The 16633-nt window shown below is 42.3% G+C and overlaps 1 protein-coding gene across 5 annotated transcripts in view; it reads left to right on the top strand.

Moving 5' to 3' along the window:
- NBAS (NBAS subunit of NRZ tethering complex) overlaps positions 1-16633 on the top strand; it is a 316898-nt gene that overhangs the window by 114688 nt on the left and 185577 nt on the right. For all 5 annotated transcript variants that reach the window (XR_006608058.1, XR_006608057.1, XM_004745820.3 and 2 more), the window contains 4 exons: positions 3715-3798; positions 9781-9934; positions 14414-14599; positions 16098-16271. Coding sequence is in view for 3 of the 5 variants with exons in the window: in XM_004745820.3 (XP_004745877.1) it covers positions 3715-3798; positions 9781-9934; positions 14414-14599; positions 16098-16271 (598 nt within the window). In the remaining 2 variants the exon portion in view is untranslated. The remainder of the gene's footprint in view (positions 1-3714; positions 3799-9780; positions 9935-14413; positions 14600-16097; positions 16272-16633) is intronic.

Here is a 16633-nt window from a genome sequence, read left to right on the forward strand (position 1 = left end):
ATTTTTAAAAGGCTAATGGTAGAACCCGTTGGTTATTTTCAAGTGTAAAGAATGGTGAGATTTAGGGAGATATGCATTCTGAAATATTTTCCCCGCCTGTACTAGAACATGACCTGTCCCGCTACCTGGACGGCTGTGCTGGTGTGGCGTACTCTTTCAGCAGCGGCGTGGTCTGTATTAGAAAAGTGCTCCCGCTGTCTGATCTGCGGATTCCATATAGATATATGTACTTCCTTGGCACATCTGTTTTTAGGAACAGATTATCCCCTTTCATTTCTTTATGCCAATTTTGAATTTCTGTGACACTCCTGAGAGCATTTTTTGGAAAAAAAAATTGAATATAGTTGACAGTATTCACTTAAAAAAAAAATCTTTGTGCTTTAATTTAGTAATTCAGGTAACACATTATTTTAGAGTCTGCTAAATGCCAGGCACTATTTTAGGTATTGAGGATATGGGCAATAGACAAAACAAAAGTTCTGCCCTCAAAGAATTTATATTCTGGGTAGGGAGGAGGTCTTTTTTTTTGAAATGCAGTTATTTGAAGCAAGATAAAAAATCTACAGTATTTTTATAGCAAGTATTTTAAACTCCCAAAATTTGTTTTAAAAGAGTGTGCTTTGCAGAAACATCCTGTAAGAAAAGAGCAGAAAGAAAGTTTTTGTTCCTTTGCTTTTATGTGAGTGTTGGTGATCAGACCTAAGGTCCCGCCGTATTTGGCAGAGGTTAGTTTTGTCATATTAGTAAGCTATATAATAATTGAGTTTGGTTTTTATATTGTACTTTAAATATGCATGTAAGTGGTCTTTACTGGGTTGTCTGAGTTAAATTTCGGGAAGGCTCAAATGACCCTCTCCCTGCCACCTACGCATCTTGCCTGGTGGCTCTTAGGTATGAAACAAGGGGATGTGGAAATGAGAATGGATGGATTTGCCGTTGGGGGCAAGATTGTAGCCCCGGTGCCCTTTCTAGAGGGGTGTACTAGCTAGAAGTCTAAATTGTGGATTCTAACTTGTGTTGCAGTCCTGGCACTGTCATGTAATAGTTTTATGAGGATGGGCACATTAACTTGGGCCTCAGTTTTCCCATTATAATAGGAGGAAGAGCCTGTCACCAGCTACATTAGATTGGTAGGACTAAATGAGGTATTGAATGTTCAGTGTGTTTCATCCTGTCTGGTCCATAGGAAGAGATCAATAAATGTTAAAGATAACTGTCACCGATCATTGCAGATATACTAATAGTAGAACAAGTAGTTCTGTTATTACGTCAGTGGTGATCAGCACATTTAGAAACATTTAGTTATGCTTTGCCTTGAAAATGCAGCAGAAATACTTTATTAACTCAGGATTCTTCAGGCCTACCTTTTAGAGTGTACTTCTGAGCAGAACTTGTCATTACTACATGTTTTGATAAAAATAGGTTTGCTTTCTTACCCATTTCTGTTCAGTGAAGCTTAACAAAGTTTTATAGCTTTCTAGTCTTTAAATACCAAATGAATATTATTTTGCTGAGGGTCCCACGCCACTATTAATCATTTCAGTAATAACCCTTGTATCTAATATGTACTTTGTATAGAAAGTACAAATCTCGACTTGTGATACATTTTTCTAAAATTCTTTTTGAAAGCATTTTGTGTAGCTATGGAACCGTGTCTGCTTTAATTAGAAAAGGCAGTAATCGTTTGTGCATTCTTTTTTTTGTTGTTGTTCCTTGTTCCTCAGTTCACTGCTCTAATTTATTCTTCTGGTGGGAGAGTGAGCATTACCATCCTTACTCTATCCCATGTTCTTCTTTACTTTCCATCTCGGTAGCCTGTGATCAAGTATTAGTTATTGACACAGAGGGAAGTAAAATAATTTTTTATTTGGTGACAACTGAAATAGTGTGATTTGGGCATCTCTCCTGAGTAATCATCCATGTGACGCAGAAACTTAAAACTATGAACTCAGCTGCCTTCCCAAATGTGTCACTGATATACAGTTTGCAAGGACATTATGTGCCAGCTGCCAAGTGGGTAAAACACTGTGTTTATAAAATAGGGTGTAATACATTTCTTCTTGTCTGTATCTAATGGGAAGTTCTGACTTTGGAGAATTTGCACCAATAATAATCATTGGAGAGGGATGCTGTTGACCGATGGACGGCACTGCCCGTTCTCAGACCTTTCGGCTTCCGTCTTCTACCTGAAACCACCCAGGGGGCTCCTGTTACCTCCTACATGAGAACTAATCACTTCACCGATATTATATTCAAAAGTTTACAAAGTGTTTCTTGGGCAAGGCATGTTGTGTTACCTTGGCAGAGAAGAAAATGCCAAATACAACGTATTATAAAAAACTGCAATCCTTTCCCTGGGCTATGTTAAGTTTTAGAAAATTGCAACTATTATTAATACTAAGAAAGAGCAGGGAAAATGTTTCATTGAACTAGAAAGCTGGGCAATTGAAATTTGTTCTTAAAATTTTTGTCTTCTTAATTCAGAAGTTTTCAAATGTCATGGGCTTCTAGAATATGATAGCTGAAAGGGGCCTTCAGGATAATGTTTGAAGTGTTTCGCTCTAGAAAATCTTGTGCCAGAGACCACAGGGCTAGGTGCGAGCCTGCTCGGTTTCTGTGCTCCATGTCTCCCGATGCGTGTGACATGGTGCTCTGCTGTTACCACACTCCACTGTCCACATATCTCACTGTTCATTCTGAATTTATTCTTAATTCCATCCTGCCAGGCCTTATTTTTTCTCCCTTTCTTAGTTTTCCTCTTCATTTTATAGCGATGTGCTTTCTTTCCAGTTTTACTGAGAAATAAATGACATACATCGCTGAGTACGCTGAAGGCACACAGCGTGATGGTTTGATTTCCATACAGTGTGAAATGATTACTGCAACGTATGTTCACCTAACATCTGTCATCTCCTGTAGATAAAGTATAAAGGGAAGAAAGAGAAAAAGAAAAAAAAAGTCCTCTTTGTGATGAGGACTCTCAGAATTTGCTGACCTAACAGTTTTCCCTATATCGTGCAGCAGGGTCAGTTCTCGTCATCATGTACAGTACATTCCTAGTACTGCTTCTAACTAGAAATCTGTACCTTTTGATCATTGAGTGTTATTTTCAACCGCAAAATGATTTCTCCCCTCTTAATAATTACTGGACCTCCAGGTCTGTGCTGTCATATATGGTAGCCACTATTTAAATTTAAATTAAACTTTTATGTGGCTACTTAAATTTTGATTAACACTAATTAAAATTAAATAGAGTTCTCTTAACCATATTTCAAGTGCTTAATGCATGTGCACGTAGCCCCTGGTTACTATAGTGGATAGTGTAGTTATAGAACATTTCTGGGATCCCAGGAAGTTAGACTATAAGATTTTCGAGGGCAAGGGGCCATATATGTTGATAATAAGAACATAAAACTTAGGCTCCTGATGTTTTAGAGTGTGTTAATGAACGCACACATACACACCCATGCTGTCTGTTAGTTCCTTGCCAACTTTTTAGTTTTGAAATCGTACCCTTTTCTTGGACCATTTTTCGATTGGAGAGAAGTCAACAATTTGGTATTTTCCATTTACATGGTATGTAGCATGGACCACTTAATATACCACAAGCAGGAGAGGAGATTTAAGGTTGTAGAAATACTTGTTGCATCATGTTCTTTGTGCAGCCGATCATTGAGCTAATGTAGTATTTTAAATTTTTTTTTTTTTTTTAAGTTATAATGGTGACTCCTTGGTGCTCATTCCTTGGCATGAACACAAACACCGAGATAAAGACTGGTGCGAGGAGCTGGAGTGCAGGTAAGGATGAGCCTGTGCAAGGGACCCTCATTTCTCCGGGATGCATGGGTAGAAGGCCTGTCACGGTGGTGTGCGGTAGGTGACCCTGCACTTGATAGTCCCTGATTTACAGAGTTTGAGTGGAGTTATTTAAATACTTAATTGTTACATTACAGTTCTTTTTTTTAATGACTTATTTTTTCTTTTTTAAGATTTTATTATTTATTTGAGAGGAAGACAGACAGAGATAGTGAGAGAGAGCATGAGCAGGGATGAGAGGGAGAAGCAGGCCCCCTGCTGAGCAGGGGGCCAGATGGGGGGCTCGATCCCAGGACTTCTGGGATCATGACCTGAGCCGAACGCAGAGGTTTAACTGACTGAGTCACCTAGGCGCCCACATTACAGTTTTTTTTTAATGGAAGAATACAAAGTATTCAAAAAAATGATCCTGATACACCAACTCTTTTCTTTTTAAAATATTCCCTTTTAGTCTTTGATACACAGAAATAAAATTTTCATGGTTGCTGTTATGGTATGCACACAATTTTGTTTCTGATTCAATTTAAATTTTTATTTTGGTAAGACTTAACCTTGGAAAGCCTCAGAATGTGGAATCATCCACTACTGGCAAGGGGGTGGGAGATGAGTTGTGGGGCTGAAAGCATTCGAATTCCCTTTGCTCACTCCTCAAAGTCAGGTAAATGGTCCCTTGCCATCTTTCCTTCTATATTTCCTCTACATGAAATCAGAGGTTAATTTTTCGGATTCATGAACTGAGGCTAAGAACCTTCAGATTGATCCAGAAATCCTACAGATTCCTGGCACCAAGCACAGCATAGGATGGGGTTCGAGTGCTAGAGTTGAACATCAGAGCATTTAGTGAGAATCTATGTTCTGAACATTGAAGCTTTGGTTCCCTGCACCTCCTAGCTCCTGGAGTGTAGACATATTTCCCAAACAGAAGTTTGGAGATTTCTTTTCTGGAGAAATGGAGTAGCTTCTGAGAAAAGGCATCTAGATACTCACATATTATCCCGAAAGCTTTGTGCATTACGAGGTTGCAGTGAAGTCAGCAGACAAGTCCTGCCACAGCCCTGGAGCTTCCTAGATATCTGAGGACGGGCGCTGGCAGGTGGCACACATAGAAAACGGAACTAAAAGTCAGAGACCACAGAAAAAGAAAACTTCAAAAATTAATACTGCCCAGGAGATAAGATAGTACAATTATGAAGTAACAAAAGGATTTTATAAAATAGGAACAAAGAACTATGAGAACTTTCAGGAAAAAAAATATGATAGTGTCTAAAAACTAGAAGGGTTGAAAAATAAAAGCAAAGTACTTCTCCAGAAAATAGAATAAAAATATTATAGAGCTAGATAAGAGAGCTAGATAAGATAAAAACAAACCTAATATTCAAATTATAGGCATTCCAGAAAGAGATGACATAATAAATGTGAAGAAATTTATAAGAAACATTTCAAGCCCATTATTTAGAATCGAAGGCCAGGAGTTTTCACATTGCAGTGCCTACTGCACTAAAACATACCATCATGACCCTCCAGAATATCCGGGCTGCAGTCTACTGTAGAGGAAAACACATTACATAAAAGGAAGTTTGAATTAGAATGACCTGAGATATCTCCAGAACAGCAGTAGAAGCTAGAAGAGAAACTTCTGGTGGGAAATCTTTTTTTATCAGTATTCTTAGATCTAGCTTAAAATCATCAATCAGGTATGAAGTTGATCATGTAAGGTCTTGTAAAATTTACCACCCATGTACATCTCATTTCAGGAAGCCATAGAAAATGTGTTTTATTAAAATTAAGGAATCAATGGAAAAAAAGCCATTAGTTTGAGAACTGGGCTCTTAGGCCGTGGCAACGGGAGGGCCCAGGATGACAGCTGCGTTCTTGTCAGGTGAGCGAGCAGCCGTCACAGACTGGAAGGGTGTGGATGGCTTCAAGAGCCAGCTCTCTTGGAAAAATTTTAAAAATGGAACTGGAATATTACCTGTTATGTTTGACTATTGGGAAAAATCTTTATAGTCTTTCATATTTTGCTGTTAATACATCTTTTAGAGAATTTGGAAAACATAGCAATGAATGCATAGACCTCAGTGGGTAGCACAGGAGGACACTTGGCATTTATTAACTCCAGAAAATGAAAAGTTGTTCAAAAAGAACAATAGTTGTGATAACGTACCACTTGGCTCAGGAGAAGATAATCATAATCACATAGTCATAATAATGCAAAGAATTAGTGGTTTAATCGAAGTTGTGATGTTTCCATAGTGGAAGAAAAGAGTGTAGGGAAAGTGGATGGTTGTGGTTTAAGACAGCTGAAGAGCACGTAGGGTAGATAAACCAGAAATAGTCACAAGTACGTACCGGTTAGATGCGTAGAGGAAAACCCCGGAAGATGACCGACAGACGTGAACATGGTGTAGAGGGCGGCAGGGACGGCGGTGGTATGGACTGTGTGTGGAACTGCTGGCTGTGCACTTGATAGGGGTCTTTTCGTGCTTTTGGATTGTTGAAACTATGTATACTGTCTGATAAATGATCAAAGCCCTAAGAGGTAGTGTAATCATTTGGAAGCTCTCTTAATGTAACTGGTAACATTGGCTGCTTCCTTTCATTTTATTGTGGTTTGGATACCTGAGATCATGGAGTAAGTAATTCTTAGTTACCTTTTTTACTCCAGTAGGTTTTAGTGTGGTGGCAATTGAGTGTCCTGCTGTGTTTTTGCTGTTTGCTTTTTAAAAGTTGTTTTTAGGGGTACTTGGGAGACATAGTCAGTTGGGAGTCTGGCTCTTGGTTTTGGCTCAGGTTTTGACCTTGGGGTTGGGAGATCGCGTCGGGCTCTGTGCTGAGCAGGGAGTCTGCTGGAGATTCTCCCTCTGCCTCTCCTCCTTGTGCTCTCACTCTCACTCCAAAATAAGTAAATCTTCAAAATTTTTAATTTAGTTTTCATTTTTTAATCAAAGTTGTATTTGCAAGTAGATTAAAGAGCTAAAATTTCTACAAAGCTTGTTGTTAAAAAAAAAAAAAAAAAGCAAAGCCCAAACCTGAAGCAATTACTTTTAATTCTTTCAGATGATAGTTTTGCTATTAACTCCGTATCTCGGAATAACAATTGTGTTGGTACTTGATTCCTTAGTCCTGGCGGTTAACTGTGGGCTTCCTAGAACGGAAGGTAATGGTGAGCACGTACCCTGCTCCCTCCGAGCGTGCGTGTGACATCCTTCACGCTGCTCCCTTTAACGATCTTGTGCTATCCTTTCAGGGGAGTTGCGGGGGACAGTGGAACTTAAACGTGTGATCTTCATCAGCCATATTGAATTAGAAGTCATCACTTAGCAATTGTAAGGAGAGGTTGAAGAGGTAGAGAAACTGATGATGGTATGAGGTCAGGGCCAGCGGGCAGGCTGATAGGCAGAGGCGTGGAGAGACTGTCGACAGGTGAATTCTCTCATTTCCAGATGGGCTTTTGAGAGAGTAGCGCGGCCAGAGCACCGACCCATCCATCCCGTGCTACCTGGTTCCCCGCAGCACGCCTTTGTGTGATTCTAAGTAGATGAAAGGCAAGAGGGCATTTCTTTTCTGACCAGCTGTAGCAGGCTGAAATGTAAGCAGGCTTGCTGTGCCAGAACCCCCAAAACAGAAAATGAAAAGTCAGGAGAAGTTTGACAGAGGAAAAGATGCTTTTGAAGATGGTACAGATTTACAGGATTACAGGACGTATGGTGTTGCTGTTTCTCTTAATTGGTGTCTGTCCCCTGCTAGATACAAGAATACCGAAGCAGGCAAAGCAGATGCAGGTCCTGTTCTCATGAAGTTTATACTCTGGTGGGAAAAACGGTCCTGCTGTACATGACCGACGTGATGGGTGCTCGGAAAGCCCAGGCCAGGGGCCGTGGGGAGCGTGTCACAGGGATACCGCCGCTTGGAGGCGGGCAGGGAAGGTCGTCCTGGAAAAAATCTTGTGAAATCTGAGATTTGAAGAATGAACAGGATTTCATTTAGCCTCGTGGAGGACAAGTTTGGCAAAAGAGAGCAGGGTGTGTTCTAAGCAGAGAGGAGAACGTGTTGGAAGAACGCTCAAGGCGATGTCCCCTTCGAGGACTAAAAATAAAGACCTACCTTGTTGAAGGAGCCAGAACAGAAGTGAGATTGGCACCAAGATGAGGCTAGAATATTTTACAGCAGATTTACAGGGTATAAAAGTAGGCACGGGGATGATAAAATCAGGTTTCTGTTTTTATCAAGATAACTGTATTACCCAAGGAGATCCTGAATTCAGTTTTGATCTTGTTGCATTGGAAGTGCCTGTGAAACACGGACGAGCAAATAGGGGGCTTCTGAGTGGAGTGTGGCTTGGGGGTCAAATAGCGGCATTATTTTGTGTGCGGTAGCTCATGCGGTAGTCCAAGGCGAGGTCAAGGGCGCGATGAAGGGAGAGTCGGGCGTGAGCAGGGAGGAGAGAGCTGCACCGGGTGTGGCGAGGGGCCAGGATGCAGGGTCGGCTGGAGGAGCCTCGTCTGACGGAGGCGGCCCGGAAGGAGCTGCCAGGAAGACGAGAGGAGGCAGACAGCCCCACATAGCAGAGCGAGGGAAGCCAGTTTCTGGCAGGAGAAAGTGAAATTCTGTCCGTGGTGAGAGCGAAATACTAAGGACTGAAAAAAAGTATTAAAGGACCTCAGAGTTGCTCATGGGTATTTTTTCTCTGGTAAAATGGGCAGCTTTAAAGATTTCAGGGGGAAATGTGACTTTTTTTTTTTCATGACAGGGACTGGGGAAAACCACCGGTCAGACTGTTAATGGAGCTGTGACACTAGCTGAGTGAAGGGGTACAGTTACAAGCCCAGTGAGTTGTCTGAGGCCTGGGCCTAAAGTGCCCAAGTCTTTACGGACTTTGTCTGCTCGTATATTCCAGCTGCTGATAATTCCAATAAAAATTCTACCTGTAAATGAAAAATTAAGCACTGCTCTAGGCCACACGAACTTCTCTGTGTACTTAATTTATATTATTTTGAATGCTCTGGCATTGTATTCTACCCATTTTCTATGACTAAAATGAGTCTGAGATTAGGCTTAGCTCAGTAATTAATGCAGAGTTTCAGAGCTTTCAGCAGTGGAATGTGCTTCGGTTCTGACTCCAGAGGCCGCTGCCTGGTAATGGTCACCGCGAGAGCACCTGTCCCTTACCACGGGCTGGCTCAGATGAATGGTGTCCCTAGCGGCATGCAGCATTGTTCCGTAGGTCGCTCCGAACTCTCTTGGTTCAAGTCCTTTTTTTAGTCCTTGCTTATGGAGGGCAGTTGGCCAGGATCCTCCTCTTAAAAGCTCCTCATAATTTGTGATCCCTGGGCTGCTGTCCTCGGGTCCATTCCTCTGGGGGTTCTTTACCTACGGCGAGTGGCCCAGAGCGGTCCTGTACTTCACAAATGTCAGCGAGGGGCCACCTTGTGACACTGACTAATGATATATTATCGGTGCAAATAAGGCGTATTCCCTCTGATTTTGATGAACATGGAAAACAAGGTTTCTGAATTTATATTTGAGTTAGACCTACCCGGAGGTGTTTTTCCCACACGAGGCCTGGCTGGCCATTGCAGGGGGCTTGATTTAGTGCGCCCGTGGCAGGCTCCCAGCCGTGTGCGTTTGGTAAAAGCCTCCCAGGGTGATTTTGATTTTGTTAATACTTACTTGATTGATTTGTGGCATGGCTCTTTTGATTTATTGTCCATTCTGATTTTTTAAATTGGGAAGTCTACTAGGAAAATAAATAAGCATCCCCCAGATGTCCCATTTATCTTGTAAGTGTGCCCACAGATACGGGAAAACAACCCCCCACCCCCCCAACATACATACGTGCATACTCCCTGCCTCTGTCACCACCCCCTCCCCATCTCTGTTCTGGCTCACTCTCTCTCTTCCACAAAATTCTAATTTCTTCCCGCATTCCAGTCAGTTACTAATTGTTTCTTTTGTGGTTTCCAGAATGGTGGTCGAGCCGAGTCTCCAAGATGAAAGCGAATTCTTGTATGCCGCGCAGCCCGAGTTACTGAGGTACAGGACGCCAGAGCTTACAGTGGACAAGGTTATGGACTGGTATCAGACCAGAGCAGAGGAAATAGAGCATTATGCCCGACAGGTGAGGGGAGGTGACAGCGGATCCTCCATACCGCGCTGGGGCCTTAGGACTCCGGGTGGGTCCAGGCAGCCGGCCGGGGAGCCAGGGATCATGGGTTTAGTTTGCAGAAAGGGAGTAAACATGTCTTACTGCTTTTGTTCTTTCCTTCTTTGCCTCACAAGCTTTTGTGGCTTTTCTGGGGATTCTTAAAAAGCAAATACATAGAAGAAAAATTGCTCAGAATCTTTCTCTAAAATGTAAGTTGCAAAATAGGATACATCCTATCCATGATTTTCCATTTATTTATTTTATTTTGTATTTATTACTATTTTTTATTTTCCATTTGTTTTTAATAGGCTTAATACCATCTTAGTGGCAATGACTGTATCAGCCCAGAAATACTTGACCAGCTCCCTGTCCTAGTGCAGTCATGCAGTTGGTTTTCATTTTGCTTTTTAGGAACCTTGTTTGAGGCGCTCTCTCTAATTAGTTTTCCTCAAGTCTAAGCCTAATTCCCCTCAGTTCCCCTGTGCCTCTATGGAGCTGCAAGGGAACCACGTGGGACAGTGGAAGAGAGGGATGAGGATGTACTGAACCTTCGGAGGTCTGAATGCTAATCTCAGCTCTTCCACTAACGCACCTCGTGACTCTGGAGCTGCCACTTACCTTTTTTGCACGTGGGTTTTTTTTATGGTCTTGGTTCCTATACCAAGGGCAGTGAGAACAAAGAAATTACACAGGAGAGAATATTAAAAATTCTGCTAATTGAGTGCAATAGTCGTCTTTATCTTAGAGAACAGAAGTTGGCAGTTCCGAGAGAAGAATGGCAGAATGTACATTGAAATCTCATTCAGGGTCTAGCCATTGGATGCCTTTTTCTTTCTACTTGTAGTCTTGGCCTTGGACCACCTATCCTACCATCAGTTTTTCATTTGACAGGAAGGGTGATTTCTAAAAGGTCTGTTGAGCAGCAGTACTGTGGGATGGAATCTGCACCTTTGTTTACGTTTCTTCTTGGTGGTTGGTGCGGCCCTGTGTCTCCATTTGATAGTCTCCTTGAATTTCTGCTTAATCTGACTCCTACTTTTACTGTTCATAGAACTGAAGAGGAGTTATTTGTTGGAGCTGATGGTGATACTATAGATCAAACTTTTGGGGAGAGTGGGCCAAGAATATTTTATTGACTTTCCAGGTCTTTGAAGATGGCTGAGGACCATAGTACATTTGAAAATGTTTAGAATCCTGATACTGGGATGAGAAAATTCTCTGGAGGTGCTCTGGCCTAACTCCCTATGTGCTTTGTACCTTGAGTGATAATGATGTGCTGGTGGAGGTTTATCGACTGTAACGAGCGGTCCGCTCCAGGGTGGGCTCTAGATAACGTGGGAGGTCATGGGTTGGTGGGCGTAGAGGCTCTGGGGGAAGGGGCTGGACTTCTTCATTTTTGCTGTCAACGCTGCTCTAAAATGTGAAGTCTATAAAGAATAAACAGGAAGGAAACTATAGAGTGTTCTGAAATTTAAGTTTGTTAGCAGTCTAGTAATAATTCCTAGACATCTTGAATTCATTGTGCGGAAGTAGGGCTAACTACGAAGAGAAGCGGTTTGGGGTGCTCTGTTTAGCCGCCCTTTCTGTTCTTTCCTCTCGCCCCTTTATATAAAACTCTCCTAATGGAAGCATGATTCTCCAGCTTCATTCTGTTTATTGATGCTTCATGTGGCTTATGCTACAAAGTGATAGCTAACATAGTTTTTATCTTTTTCATTTTTAGAGACTTAATTGATGTGGGACTTCTTTTTCCTTGGTGCCTACAAATGCCTTTTAGCAAAACCTGTTTGTTGGATTAGGAAGTGTGTAGAGTAGTGAAATTTATCCAGTGAGGGCTTGGGGTACGTGGCATAATTCAAGTTGCATTAGAGCCTGCTTTCATTTAAGGTGTCAATAATTGGGTTTTAAAACATTTTTACCTCTGTAAGTATCTGGGAAAGCAACAACTTCAAAGTTGATACCAGGAAAACAAATCTGGGTCACAAAATTGGAGAGTGTTACAAATGGCGAATGTGCTGTATGTGTTAAACCATCATTAGCACAAAGTTGTGTCTCATGCATCAGGCTTTCTTCATGCTTTCGGAAAATTCACCTGTGATAGATATATATATATATATATATATATATATATTTTTTTTTTTTAATTGGTATACAGCTAGATGTGTTTTTCAGATGTGAACTGTATTTTTATTACTAGAAATTAGGTAAAAAAATACTTACCTGTTGAAGTATTACCTGATCACTCCTGTTTTGCCTCAAGCCTTTCCTACCGATAGTTTCCCCCCACCTTGTGTTTCCTGGCACTGTTCTTTCTAAGTGAAAATGCATTTCTTCTCTTTTTAATTTCATCTGTACCGGGCGGTCCCTGGGGCTTTGAAGGGCTTTAAGGGCGGTCCTTTAATATTGCTCCGTGTCCTTCCTAACCCTGCATGCGCTGCCCTGCCCCCCCTGCTCTGCTCCTCCCAGCCCACCACCTCCTCATTTGCAGATGTTTTTGCTTTGTGTGTTACTGGGGAACCTGTCGACTCCGTTCCCTTAGTCCTTACTTTTTCCAGCTTTTCCCAGAGGAAGAGATCTCCTCTCTTGCCTCCAGGGTACTGCTTTCCCTACCTGTGCTCTGGATTCCACATCCCGGCCTGCTCAGGGCTGTTTTGCGGGGCTCTCTCCCCAGTGTCTTCAACCCCTCCTTCTCTACTTTGTTCCTATTTTTTTTTTTTTTTGGCCATAAAGTTCAAACCGCCTCTGTTTTATAAATACAACAGCAAAAGCTGAGAGTCCTTATCTCCCTGGCTTTGGTTGCAGCTGTCTTCCCTCTGTCACAGCTCAACTCCGAAATAGTCCCCTGGGCTCTCGGTTGTCACTTTGTCAGTGATTCTTGTCTCCTCATTTGTCTGGAGTCTGGCCACCCCTGCCACTCCAGGGACACTGCTTCTTCACGTCCGACTCCCTTCCTGTGTTACTTCACACATCATCCTTGGAAACCACTGCTTCCTCTCCCGCAGTCTCCTCTGCGCGGCTTCTAAGGGGTCTTGGTGCTTTCCCTCTTGTTCATCCGTTTTCATCTCTGGGTCGCTCACATCCTTTGGCTGGTCCCTTGAATTTTGCTGTCCTCCGGAGGGCTGCTCTTGTCACTAGTCCAGAGTCTTCTGATACTAGTCACTGCGGTTCTCCCCACTGGCCTGCTTGTTTTCTGGTCAGTTCCTTTCCAGTCCATCATTCAGTGAATACTGAGCATTCCTTCTCAAGTGTGTAAACCAACTTAGGATGCCCCCGTGGAAAGTCTGTGGTAGTATTTGCATTTCAGGATAAATGGCAACTTCCTTAGCTCAGGGAACAGCATTCTCCGTTCTGCGGCCCCTCCCTGCTGCCTTAGCCATGTTTCTCGTCGCTTCAGACCATCTTCCCAGCCTTAGGGAACTAACCCCGCTCTCACAGCACATCCCGCGTCTCGGCCTTGCATGCTGTGCTCCTGCCCGCCTTCCTCTCCTTCCTTCTTGACCTGCCTGGATCCACGGATTCGTGCACGTGCATTTCAAGTCTTCCTCCCCGGGGAGGCTTGGTGATGGGTTGGGCTGCGCGCCTTTCCTTGAGGTCCCGCTCACCTCGCTGTACTTCAGCCTTTGACGTGACAGGTCAGTTTTCCGATGAGGTGGAGCGATCCCTGCAGGAGGAGACCTCCTCTTCCTCAGTTTCAGATTCCTAGCCCTGAGAATGGTGCTCGGTTCACAGGAGGCCCCCAGTACATAACGGGTCAGTAGGAAGGGAGTAAGTGAGGGGTGCCAGGTGCCAGGAGTGAAGGTCATGTTCATTGATTTTGCCATCAGAGGTACACCCTTTCATCAACCCAGTCAAGGGTTAGGAACTCACATTGCTGTGTCCTGAGCATGTCTACGAAGATCAGTCCTCAATGTGGTCTAAATGAAACGTAAATATTTGCACTGAGACAGAGAAGGTGTCTCCCAGAGTGCACCATTCGGCGAATGTTTTCTGAATGCCTTTTCTCTGGGGGGCGCCGTGGAAGGAGAGGTAGGTACTGAACGGGGATGTAAAAGCAAAAGTCTTTATTTCCGGAGCCGAGTGATAGAGGGAAAGTACGATTGATTTGGCATTACCACTAACTAGCTGCCCCCCCGCCCCCCGCCGCTTGTTAATGTTGTGAGAATTAAATTGACAAATATATGTAAAACTGCTCTTAAACTGTCATGCTTTATGAATTTAAGAGAGTTGTCTTTCTTTTATTATCTTTAGTATTTCTTGCTGATTGTTTTGAAACAGCTTGACGATATATTTGATGAAGAACTCTACTGTTTTTACACTAAGTAAATGTACGTTGCTGATAATATAATTTTATATAAGGTGATTAGCAGAATTAGATTCTGTGCTGGAGGCTTTTACTTGAGAAGATGCGGGAGACACAGAACACTGAGATTTACTGTCGCTTTTCTGTTTCAGGTTGACTGCGCGTTGTCACTCATTCGACTTGGAATGGAGCGGAACATTCCCGGTTTGCTGGCTCTGTGTGATAATTTGGTTACTCTGGAAGCTTTGGTTTACGAAGCCGGGTGTGATTTAACCCTGACCTTGAAAGAACTCCAGCAGATGAAAGACATTGAAAAACTAAGACTACTGATGAATAGTGTAGGTTTTATTTTAACTTTCTTCTTAAGCATTCCCTATGTACTTTGATTAATGTGGGTCTCAAAGCTGAAGATAAAATGTCCTCCAGACCCGAGCACTTAGTAAATAAAGGAAGGTTTCTTGTCTTAAAAAATAAATAAAAAATAAAAAATAAATTAAATATTACAAAGAAATTAAAAATAAATTAAAAAAAAATCTAATTTTTGAATAAATTACTGAGAATATCCCCAAATTATTTTGGCTGTTTTTATACCTTGCTTGCCCTTTATTCATACTCCTCTGTATAAAACTTTCTTTTCTTTTAGCTAGGCATATTTCTAAACTAGCTGGCTATTCTAATAATCATAGTCCTTCACTATGTTAAATTTCTTTCTTCACTATGTTAAATTTCTAGTCCTTCACTATGTTAAAATTCCCAATTACTTAAATATTTCACTTACACAGAAATACTGGCGTTTATAGGGCTAGGTGCTTGTGAGAAGAAAACATCACGGCTTAGGACTCATGACCTTCGGAGAATTTGGTTTCTGCCGAGCGCACTGGATAGAGAGACACCCCTGAGACAATAATGGTGGCGCTTCCAGGCGCTTTCTGTCAAGGGACACCTCGTGCAGTCTTGGCTCTTGGGCAGCCTGGTTCCAGTGGGTGGGTTGAGGGGAGGAGCCACGGCTGCCTTATGTGCTCTCTTCTCTCCCTGACTGACTGACTTTCCACCTCCCTTCCTTCTTTCTTTTCCTCTCTTCTCGTCTCGTCTCTTCTCTTCCTTCCTCCTGTACTTTCTTTTTCATCTTCTTTCCTTTTTCTTCTAGTCATCTTTCTCCCTCAGGCACTCCCTTCCCTTTGGTTTAGTAATTTTTACTTCCGAGAAACCCACCCAGTGAAAACTGATTTGTATTATAGGTAAGACTCCTTTTACAGGACTTAGGTGGATCTTCTGGATTAAATAAAAGAAGGAATTGTGTAAAGTCAGGGAGAATGAGTAAAATCATGTGTAGCATTTGGAGTTTTGTGAAGGTGGATGTAAAGGAGCAAAACAAAACAGGAAAGGAAAAGGGAGAGATTCTGGGATTTTATACAGAAGATGGTCCTCAAGTGGTTCCCTTCTAGAGCTCTGCAGTGCTCCTGTCTCTGTCTCTTTTTTTTCTGTTTCACTCTTCCTATCCATGATCACTCTCTCTCTCTGTGTGCGCGCACACACACACACTCACTCTCTCTCTCTCTCTCACACATTTTTGGGGTATAATCTCTCTCTGCTCTGGGAGACCTCATGTTGGAGTTGTAGTAGTAGCATGTTGGTCTTCCAGAGCAGGGTGTAGGTTGTGAGGGACCATGATCACGCTGGGTCCCTCACAACTCACCTCTGAGGCGAGCTGGGGTATCTGTTTTAGTAAGTGTTGGGCTTCTGTTGTTTCACATTAGTTTGATCATATGTGAGGTTTAGAACTTGTCTGGAATAATCAGGTATTGAATGTGTTTGTTTGGTTAATTGTGTTTGCAGTGTTCTGAGGACAAATATGTGACAAGTGCCTACCAGTGGATGGTTCCCTTTCTTCATCGTTGTGAGAAACAGTCTCCTGGTGTGGCTAACGAGCTATTAAAGGAGTATTTAGTAACGTTAGCTAAAGGGGACTTAAAATTTCCCCTGAAGATATTTCAGCATTCCAAACCGGATGTAAGTAGAAACTAACTTTTTAAGAACCTCTGTGCTTCTTTCTCTGCAGAATTAGGTTTTATTTGCCAATTTGTTATAATAGGATTTATAAGTAATTCCCCTTTAAACAAAAGGAAACGGATGTCATGTTATTCTTTTCTTTTCTTATTATTATTTAAATTTTATTTAACATTAATTAACATACAGCCTTTTTTAAAAAAAAGATTTTATTTATTTATTTATTTGACAGATAGAGAGAGAGATCACAAGCAGGCAGAGAGAGAGAGGAAGGGAGGCAGGCTCTCTGCTGAGCAGAGGGCCTGATGCAGGGCTCAATCCCAGGACCCTGGGATTGTGACCTGAGCCGAAGGCAGAGACTTCAA

This window comes from Mustela putorius, unplaced genomic scaffold, assembly GCF_011764305.1.
Source record: "Mustela putorius furo isolate JIRA1106 unplaced genomic scaffold, ASM1176430v1.1 tig00000813_pilon_pilon_pilon, whole genome shotgun sequence".
NCBI classification, from domain to species: Eukaryota; Metazoa; Chordata; class Mammalia; order Carnivora; family Mustelidae; genus Mustela; species Mustela putorius.